The 10,135-nt window shown below is 41.8% G+C and overlaps 2 protein-coding genes across 2 annotated transcripts; one reads left to right on the top strand and one right to left on the bottom strand.

Moving 5' to 3' along the window:
- Positions 1–27: 27 nt before the first annotated feature.
- LOC101298571 (lipoxygenase 6, choloroplastic-like) lies at positions 28–4,051 on the top strand. Its single transcript, XM_004310152.1, has 9 exons — positions 28–412; positions 673–956; positions 1,045–1,282; positions 1,369–1,698; positions 1,816–1,901; positions 1,993–2,100; positions 2,203–2,504; positions 2,585–2,851; positions 2,937–4,051. The coding sequence occupies exons 1-9, from the start codon at positions 28–30 to the stop codon at positions 3,694–3,696; spliced, it is 2,760 nt and encodes a 919-aa protein (XP_004310200.1). The 3' UTR covers positions 3,697–4,051.
- LOC101298284 (4-coumarate--CoA ligase-like 9-like) lies at positions 3,540–6,592 on the bottom strand. The gene is made up of 6 exons (XM_004310151.1): positions 5,579–6,592; positions 4,819–5,008; positions 4,568–4,713; positions 4,409–4,476; positions 4,204–4,306; positions 3,540–4,089 (listed from the first exon to the last, which is right to left on the bottom strand). Exons 1-6 carry the CDS (start codon positions 6,590–6,592, stop codon positions 3,976–3,978), a joined length of 1,635 nt encoding a protein of 544 aa, XP_004310199.1. The 3' UTR covers positions 3,540–3,975.
- Positions 6,593–10,135: the final 3,543 nt, after the last annotated feature.

Genomic DNA, 10,135 nt, shown 5'->3' with positions numbered 1-10,135 from the left:
GTTGTTGGTTGGTCTTTTGTCAGAGACATGTATGCACTTACACAGCCGCTGGTTCCTTTCAAGTCAAGCCTCGCCGGCGGCCGGCGGTCAGCCGGGAAGTTCATCAAGCTCCGGGAGGCCCATGTCCCCGGTTTCGGATCACGGCCCAATGGGCTTGGATCAGTCAGAGCCGTGATCAGCGGTGGTGACAAGGCTACAGTGGAAGAAGAAGCTTCAACTTCTTCATTGCAGAGTAAAGAGATTAGTGGCGGCTCTGCTTCTTCTTCTCCGATTCAAGTGAAGGCGGTGGTGACGATCAGAAAGAAGATGAAGGAGAAGGTGACAGAGAAGATTGAGGATCAGTGGGAGTTCTTTATTAATGGGATTGGTCAGGGGATTATGATCCAGCTCGTCAGTGAAGAAATTGACCCTGGTAAGTTTTATCAAAGACTCCAAAATTTTAGTGCCTTTTTTGGCTTTTGTGAAATTCTGTTTTCTTTTGGTTCGATGAGTATGAAATATTTTCATGACCATTTTTGTTCTTGATCTTGGTAATTACCACTAAAGACTAAAAAAGTTTTGTGCTTTTTTGGGTTCTACTGTACATTTTACAGACAATTTTTGGTTTGGTTTTTTCTTATTTTATTTTTTTGATGGGTATGTAAGATTTGTGTTCCCATTTTTGTTCTGTAGTTACTAATTCAGGGAAGGTAGTGGAATCTGCTGTGAGAGGCTGGTTGCCAAAGCCAATACCATCGGAACATTCACACATAATTGAGTATGCTGCTGATTTCACTGTCCCAAGTGACTTTGGGTGTCCTGGAGCTGTTCTTATTACTAATCTCCATGGGAAGGAGTTTTACTTGTTGGAGATTGTCATTCATGGTTTCGATAAAGGCCCTTTTTTCTTCCCTGCAAATACTTGGATCCATTCTCAAAAGGATAACCCCCAAAATCGAATCATCTTCAAAAACCAAGTGTGGATTTTTCTCAGTTACTTGCATTTATGATTGATTCTGCTGGAGCTATGCTTATATTGTTTTCTGTTGTTGTTGTTGTAAACAGGCATACCTGCCTTCACAAACACCTCCAGGGATTAAAGATCTTAGACATGAAGACTTGCTGAGTATTCGGGGCAATGGGAAAGGCATGAGAAAACCACATGATAGGATTTATGATTATGATGTTTACAATGAGTTGGGGAATCCTGACAAGAGTGACGAACTAGCTAGGCCGGTCATTGGTGGCAAGGAGAGGCCATATCCACGGCGCTGTAGGACTGGCCGGCCTCCATCCAAGTCAGGTACATAAAATGTTGTTTCTTTATATAGTGCAGTTGGGTTTTGTAGCATTGATATATGATTGCCACTTTGGATGACATTCAAATAGATCCTCTTTCGGAGAGTAGAATTGAGAAGCCCCATCCAGTTTACGTGCCTCGTGACGAGACTTTTGAGGAGATTAAGCAAAATACTTTCTCTCGTGGGAAGTTGAAAGCCTTGCTCCACAATCTGTTACCATCTCTAGCTGTTAGATTGTCAAGTTCAGACATACCCTTCAAGTGCTTCTCTGATATAGATAAGCTATATAATGATGGTCTCCTCCTCAAAGATGACGATGACCAGAAAGAATCCATTCTGTTTTCGGGAAGCATGATGAAAAAAGTTCTTAGTGTTGGAGGACAGTGGTTGAAATACGAAATCCCTGCTATTATACAAAGTAATGTACACTTGTTCACCTTTTATTCCACTGTTCTGATAAACCATCTTATTTTCAAGGGAAAAGTCTTCTGGTCTTTAATGTGATTCATTTCTCCTATTGAATTTATGTGATCAGGGGATAGATTCAATTGGTTGCGTGACAATGAGTTTGCCCGACAAGCTTTAGCTGGAGTCAATCCAGTGAACATTGAGATTTTGAAGGTAACATACAAGAAGATCCTTTGTCAATCACTCTATGTCAGTTAAATGCCCTAGTGTCTGAGTCCTCAAGTTGGATAATGTATATTTCCAGGAATTTCCAATTCTCAGTAAGTTAGATCCTGCATTTTACGGCCCTCCAGAATCCGCTATCACGAAGGAATTGATAGAGCAAGAGCTCAATGGGATGAGTGTAGAAAAGGTATCAGTATCTGATTGAATACTGAAATTTTTAAGTGGTTTTATTTCTTTCTTTCTTTCTCCCTATATCTTCTAACTCTTCCCCTGACAATTCATGATACAGGCTATTGAGGATAAGAGACTGTTTATACTTGACTACCATGACATATTATTGCCATTTATTGAAAAAATGAACTCTTTGCCTGGAAGAGAAGCCTATGCCTCAAGGACTGTGTTCTTCTATACCAAGGCTGGTTTTTTGAGACCTCTAGCCATAGAGCTTTCACTTCCACTAACACCTTCATCCCCTCACAACAAACATGTATATACTCATGGGCATCATGCTACTACACACTGGATATGGAAGCTAGCCAAAGCTCATGTTTGCTCCAATGACGCTGGCATCCATCAGCTTGTCAATCACTGGTAAAACTGTAACACATTGAATTGTCCAAGTTACAGTATGTCGTATATAACTAATGTTGTGGTAATTCATTCTTTCCTAGGTTGAGGACTCATGCTTCCATGGAGCCGTATATAATTGCCACTCATAGGCAACTTAGCTCAATGCACCCCATCTACAAGCTACTTCATCCTCACATGCGCTATACGTTAGAAATTAATGCACTGGCAAGGCAGGCTTTGATAAATGGAGGAGGAATAATTGAGGCTTCTTTCAGTCCGGGAAAATATGCCATGGAGGTAAGCTCGGCAGCTTACAAGAGTATGTGGAGGTTTGACTTGGAGGCATTACCAGCTGATCTTATTCGAAGGTAAGGTTTGACTTGAAACATGTTATAATTATCACCACAATGACATTGAGCAAATAATCTGAGTCGTTTTACTTAACATTCTTAGAGGCATGGCTGTGGAAGATCCTTCAGAACCGTGCGGAGTAAAACTTGTAATTGAAGACTATCCATATGCTGCAGATGGTCTCCTTGTATGGTCTGCCATAAAGGAATGGGTAGAATCTTATGTGGAACACTTCTACTCCGAGCCAGATTCTGTGATATCAGATATTGAGCTTCAAGATTGGTGGAATGAGATCAAGAACAAGGGCCATGCTGACAAGCGGGACGAGCCATGGTGGCCTAAACTTAATACCAAAGAGGACTTGTCTGGTATACTTACAATAATAATTTGGGTTGCTTCAGGTCAACATGCTGCCATCAACTTTGGCCAGTACCCTTTTGGCAGTTATGTCCCAAACCGTCCTACCCTAATGAGAAAGCTTATTCCACAAGAAGATGATCCTGATTATGAGAAGTTTCTTCAAAACCCGCAGCAACGGTTCCTGTCTTCCTTGGCAACAAAACTTCAAGCTACCAAAGTAATGGCTGTTCAAGATACTTTATCAACTCACTCCCCAGATGAAGAGTACTTGGGACAGGTGAATCCTCTACACACCCATTGGATCAATGATCATGAAATTTTGGAGTTGTTCCACAGGTTTTCGTCTAGACTAGAGGAAATTGAGAAGATCATTGACAGGAGAAACAAAGATGGTCATTTAAAAAACAGAAGCGGAGCAGGAATTCCCCCGTATGAATTGCTGCTACCAACCTCAGGACCTGGGGTAACTGGTCGCGGAATCCCCAACAGCATTTCTATCTAATTGCTTTAGCTATGCTGTAGTTGGTTCTCTTTTGTTATTTCTAGTGATCGTTGGTGCTTACCGTTTGCTTTGCAACAAGCCTGTGTATGCAAGCAGCATAGAATGTTGAAATGCATAACGATTTGTATTTCAACGAGTAGGTGAAACAATCTTATCTATTGTACTTCCTATGTAAGTAAAAACACCAGGACTTCAAAATAATGAATAATCTTTGGTCGGTGTAGCAAGCAGATTTATACTGTAGATCCAAATGTGACACCAGAAGAAAGAAACTGGAATTCATAACTTGGACAATGCAAGTTTGATTAATTCCTTCCTCAATAGTTTACCTTGTGCACTCTTTGGAACTTCATTGATGAATGCTACTCTTCGTATTTTCTTATATGGTGCAACCTGAAATTCATTTGATGAAGTTCATAAGGTTGGAAAATCACATGCAGTATATCTACCTAAGTTTCTAAATTCATCCTTCCATGCTAGGCATGTCATTGGAATAGTCTGAATTACCTGTTTCGCAATATAATCCATCACCTGTGATTCATCAACACTACTTCCTAGTCGCCTCACCACAAAAGCCATCGGTACTTGACCAGATTCCTCATCAGGATACCTATCAATCAGTATCACCATATACAAAGTGTCAAACTTGAAGAACAAGCCAACAGAATTGAGAGAAGCACAAACAATAGAGCAAAAACCGAAATTCACATACGGAACCACAGCTGCATCAACAATATCAGGATGGGATAGAAGCAGATGCTCCAACTCTGCCGGGGCAACCTAAGGCAAACATGCAATAGTAAGCACACAGAATCTCACTAATTCTATTGAAGGAAAGCAGAAACTTTGTTCATGCATATGTCACACAAACCTGGTAGCCTTTGTACTTGATCAGTTCCTTGATCCGATCAACGAAAAATAGGTAACCTTCATTGTCGATATAGCAAAGGTCTCCAGTTTTAAACCATCCTTCAGTGTCCAAAGTTGCAGCAGTTGCTGCTTCATCACCAATATAACCTACACTAATCAAAATAACAAGCAAACAACACCTCAAATATGCATCAAAATATGGATATGAAGCACATTTCAATCCTCAATACACAAAAAAACAAAGAACATTACCTTTCATTACAAATGGTCCTCTAACCCAAAGCTCACCGGTCATCAGAGGAGGCAAGGCAATGCCGGTCTCTGGGTCAACGATCTTGGCTTCAAAATTTGACATTAGCTTTCCTGTTGCTCCTTCTACTCGAGTCTCATTTGGGCCTACTGTACCAAATACCCGACCCGTTGTCTCTGTCAGCCCAAATCCCTGAAAATCATAGCTTTTGTCCCTATCAGATTCAACACATTTCCACTCGGCCCTTGTAGTTTTGAAACTTAGCAATAATAGCATTGTACTTCACTTCAGCTTACAATTTACCCCAACCACATAGTTCTCTCATATAATTTCCATGGTAGTAGAAACTTGAGCATTTTTCTTTTTGCTTAACATATGAGTAGAGAGAGCAAGCCTTTCCAACCCAAATCATTTAAATGCTTGATATTATAAATAGAAGAAGGTAGGGCATGCAACACCCATGCTTTTAACTAGAAACATAAAAAATTACACATTCTAATAAAATAAAAGTGACGTACAAGAAAGTAGAACTCAACTAAAACGAAAATTTAAAAACCTTAGCAACCCTAATAGTCTGCTGAGTTATCGGATCACATACGGGATAGATTTTATTGTTATTAAACAAATTAAGATTTAGATCGATCAACTCCGAATCATTTACTTGCATGTCTAGCTGATAACTCACAGTCTCACATGCACTAAAAAGATGAAACTACAAGGACTAGAGTGCAAAATAATCAAAATCATTCATGCACAACTGACCTGTGCGACTTGGACGTTAGGAAGGCGTTTCTTGAGCTTATCAATCACACTCTTGGCAAGCGGAGCGCCGCCGCTAGCGACGACCTGCAGCGAGCTCAGATCGTACCCCTCGATCTCGCTCCCAAGCTTCACCACCGCCACCAACACCGGCGGGGCCCACGCCACGTGGCTGATCCTGAACTCCTCGACGGCCCTCAGCGTCGCTCTCAGTTCAAACCTCCCCGGAATAACCGCCAGCGTCTCGCCGAACCCCAACACCCTCATGCAGACGCCGAAGCCGTACACGTGGAAGAACGGCACGGCGCAGAGCATGACAGGTGGAGCCGCAGTCGGATTATTCCGAACGGCGTACGCCGACGCCAGCATGGAAATCCAGTTACGGTGAGTCAACTCCACGCCTTTGACCGCCCCGGTGGTCCCGGACGAGTATAGGATCGCGGCGGTGTGGGACTGCTGGAAGCGGACACGTGGAAGCTCCAGCGGAGGGGATGATGACGTCATCGTCATGGACTCGAATTCCAGGGAGTCGAGGAGTACGACGCGGAGGGTTTTGGGGAGGTTGTGGGCGGCGGCGGAGGTGGCGAAAGCGACGACGGGTCTGCTGAGGTGGATTTGGCGGGAAATCTCGGGAGTGGTGCTGGCCGGGTTTGACGGGGAGACGGTTACGCCGAGGGAGAAGAGAGAGAAGAAGAGGACGGGGAGGTGGAGGGAATTGGGGGAGATGACGAAGGCGGTGTGGCCATAGGAGAGGTTAAGCTGCGAGTGTAGCGCTGCGGCTAGGGTTTTGACGCGGCGCGTGAAGTCGGGGTAGAGAACGTGGCGGCGCGTGGACGGGTCTAGGAGAGCCGGGGTAGATGGCGGAGGAGGGGAGGCTTGGAGGTGGGAGAAAATGTAGTGAGTGATGGAAAGCGGGATCGTCTCGGAGGGGAGAGGGGCTTTAGGTCTGAGACTGTGGAATGTTTTGGTCTGTGAGCAGAAGCCGCTGTTGGGATCAATGGTTTTCTGATCAGCCATTTCAGTTTTCGGAATCGGAAATGCAAGTATGGAATCAAATTGGTAGCTTGTTGTTCAGTTTTGTTTTGATTCTGGATTTTGGAGAGGTCCATTTCAATTTGTGTTGTTATTCTAGGGTGACATTCTAAACGACATAAATGCAGTAGGTGGAGTATGAAATTTACACTTGCAAAAACAAATTTGTTCTCTTGTGTTCTTGGATTATGTATCGAATATGATTTGTCACAACCGGCACTAGCTAGGGTTCTGATGTAATTCTAGAGCAGAAGTGATGAAAACGTTATAAAGCACTTTCAATCGACCGGGTTTGGCTGCTATATGGCATACATCAAGTCGTGAGCCGTCTGATCGTTTAACAATTTAAAATTCAAAACGATTGGACAACTCATGGCTTGATGTATGTTATACACATATGTACGTATAGTAGAAAAGTCTCAATCGACCAACCTCATTCCATAGCGTTTGAGTCAATATTGATCACCTCTAAAGCATCCATATCCGGAATGATATGGTTCTAACTTCAGTTAAATTTGTTTGTGTTACGATCTCCTCGAAAAATTTCATCCCGTCCCCTTTGATATGGTGACTACGGTTGGTCTGTTAAGCATTAGACAAGAACTTCAAAAGGATTTCAATCAATCAGATTTCTTGTAGATAGATACTTCTACTTGTGAGAATTTGAACTGCACTTGGACAGGTGAACCTTGCTCTCTTTGATGTGATCATTTTGGATTTAATTTGTTTGGTTGGACCAACACTCTTGCATCAAGTTTGTATGCGCCAAACGCATGATTAACTTGGTTAATATATAGTGAGCATTTGATCCTATATAATAGTTTTGACATTTGACAATTTAGTTCACTTGGCTGCTTGTAGTTGTAGTTATCTGATGAGGGATCTTGTAGAACATTTGTTCGATGATCTCATGTTCTGTACCTCTCACTCTCTCGGAATATATATCCTGGCAAATTCTCAAGTTGTACGTTTATCTGTAAGACTGCAACTTCAATATCATTGATCCCTTAGACAGAAGTGGACGTACTAGTGGTATCTCATTACACACGAAATGTTCCATAACCTAACTATATCTCACAACTTCCCTAACAAAACTAACGGCGGCTCCAGGTAGCAATCTCCCGTATGAGTCATAATCTCATGTTACCGTTCTGAAATTGTTTCAATTTGAGGTATGAAAATTTAGAACAGCTAAAACGTCAAATACTGTACGCAAGATTTTACTTCTAAATCTATAACTTTATGTCCTCGTAATATAGTGTTTGAAGGTTTCAAAACTAATCCTTCTACAAAATGAACAAGAATCAACCACCACGTGTGGTCGTGTTAGTAAGAGCCTAGGTGTGAAACTCTCATACCACTACCAGAAAAAAGGTTTTAGCCGACGAAAATAAAAAAACCAGGCCGACGAACTATTTTTTCGTCGGCTAAAGTGGACTTAGCCGACAGAATTTTACTTCGTCGGCTAAAGTGGACCATAGCCGAGGAAATTAATTTTTCGCCGACGTAAAGAATTTTTTTCGTCGGCTATAGTCTGTGAACTTTAGTCGACGACGTTAAAATTATTTAGTAGACGAAATTAAAATGTCGTCTGCTAAAGTGCCTTATATTTGCAGATCTGGACAGCAGCTCATCTGGGAAAAAAAAACGGGAGAAAAAGTTTGGGTGTTGTCAAAATCTGTCCATAATTAGTTTGTGGAGCTATATATAGGTACGTACATGTGTATATATGTTGATTTTGAATTTTATTTGAGTTGATCGATTTTGAGTGTGATTGAGTTGATCGATTTTGAGTACGTTGGATGTATATATATATGTGTTGATCGATTTGGTTGATGATTTGATAATATATATGAAGTTGTTGTTAATAAGTAGTAGATATATATATTAATTAATTTATAATATTGTGTTGATGGTATGAAGTTGTTGATGATATGAGTTGATGATGATTATGTGATGATGTTGATATATAATATTGTTATGTAATTATTAAGTATATATATATATATGTTAATTAATTTGTTATTAATTAGTTGTAGTACGTAGAATTCTAAATGAATTGAGATTTTATATATGGAATTTAATTAATAATTAGCTAGAGTTATACATATATATTTTGTTATATTTTCAGGATATGGATAAGAGTTGGATTTCGCTTCCAAAATGGGACAAAAGATATGGTAAAAGAGTTATGAGTTTTTTGGAATATGCACTAGCTAATGCTAACGGGAATACAATTTTTTATTGCCCGTGCACGAAATATCAGTGTCGCAGCAATATGCATTGATTTGCGATTGACAAAGTATGGCAGCACCTGAAGAGTAACGGGTTTTGGGAGAAGTACACATGTTGGTTATATCACGGTGAAACATCATCAGGGGGCCCGCATGATCATGGGCAATTTTCTGAGACGGGCAGTACATCCAAGGATCCAACAACGGCCTTCATCAACGACATGTTTTCTTATGAGAGCGGTGTATGCGCTCAAGGATAGTATATGCCTGAGCCAGTGCAGCCCTTCCCTAGAGTTGTCAACACTGTTGGTATTGACAAGTACAACAAACTGCTTGCTTTCCAACAGACCCATGTGTACCCCGGTTGTCAGAAGACCGTTCTTGAAAGTGTGATGGACGTAATGAAGATTAAAGTTGAGACAAAATCGACCGCGAAGGCTGTTGATGATTATCTACAGTACACTGCTTCGAGGCTGCCCCACGGTCATCATCTTCCTACCACTCATCATAAGGTCCGATATATCCTGAAAGATCTTGGGCTTTCCTACATCAAGATCCATGCATGCAGATATGATTGCGTTCTCTTCTGGGGTAAATATCCAGAAGGGAATGACCTTGGTGGCCTTGACGCATGTCCGGTATGTCACACTGACAGGTATAAGCTGACTCTTGCAGGCAATAGGAAACCTGTGAAGGTACTTCGGTATTTCCCGTTGAGGGATAGGCTGGAGCGGTTGTACATGTCTTCACACACGGCCGAAGCTATGAGATGACACGCTGATAGGGAATTGCATGACGAAGATACCCTTATACACCCTGCTGATGGGGAGACTTGGAAGCATATAGACAGGGAGTTTCCTCATTTTGCGTCAGAGGTCCGAAATGTGAGGCTCGAGCTCTCATCCGACGGGTTCAACCCTTTTGGCAACATGAGTCTTCAATACAGTGTATGGCCGGTGATTTTGGTACCGTACAACCTTCCTCCATGGATGTGCATGAAGAAGGAAAATAATATGTTGAGTTTGTTGATTCCGGGGCCCGGTTATCCAGGGAAGTGTCTCGATGTGTATTTGAGACCTTTGATTGAAGAGCTTAAGTTTTTGTGGGACGTTGGTCATCCCACTTATGACAAGTACATGCACGAGATGTTCTAGATGCATGTCATAGTTGTTGGTACCATCAGTGATTTTCCTGCCCGTGGGATGTTGTCGGGCAACGTTGTTAGGGGATACAAGGCTTGTCCAGAGTGCCTTAGCGATGAGGGGAGCAGCAGTCATTGCAACAAGATATGCAA

Source organism: Fragaria vesca, unplaced genomic scaffold, assembly GCF_000184155.1.
Source record: "Fragaria vesca subsp. vesca unplaced genomic scaffold, FraVesHawaii_1.0 scf0513160_u, whole genome shotgun sequence".
Lineage (NCBI taxonomy): Eukaryota > Viridiplantae > Streptophyta > Magnoliopsida > Rosales > Rosaceae > Fragaria > Fragaria vesca.
This window is presented reverse-complemented; position numbering and strand designations above follow the sequence as displayed.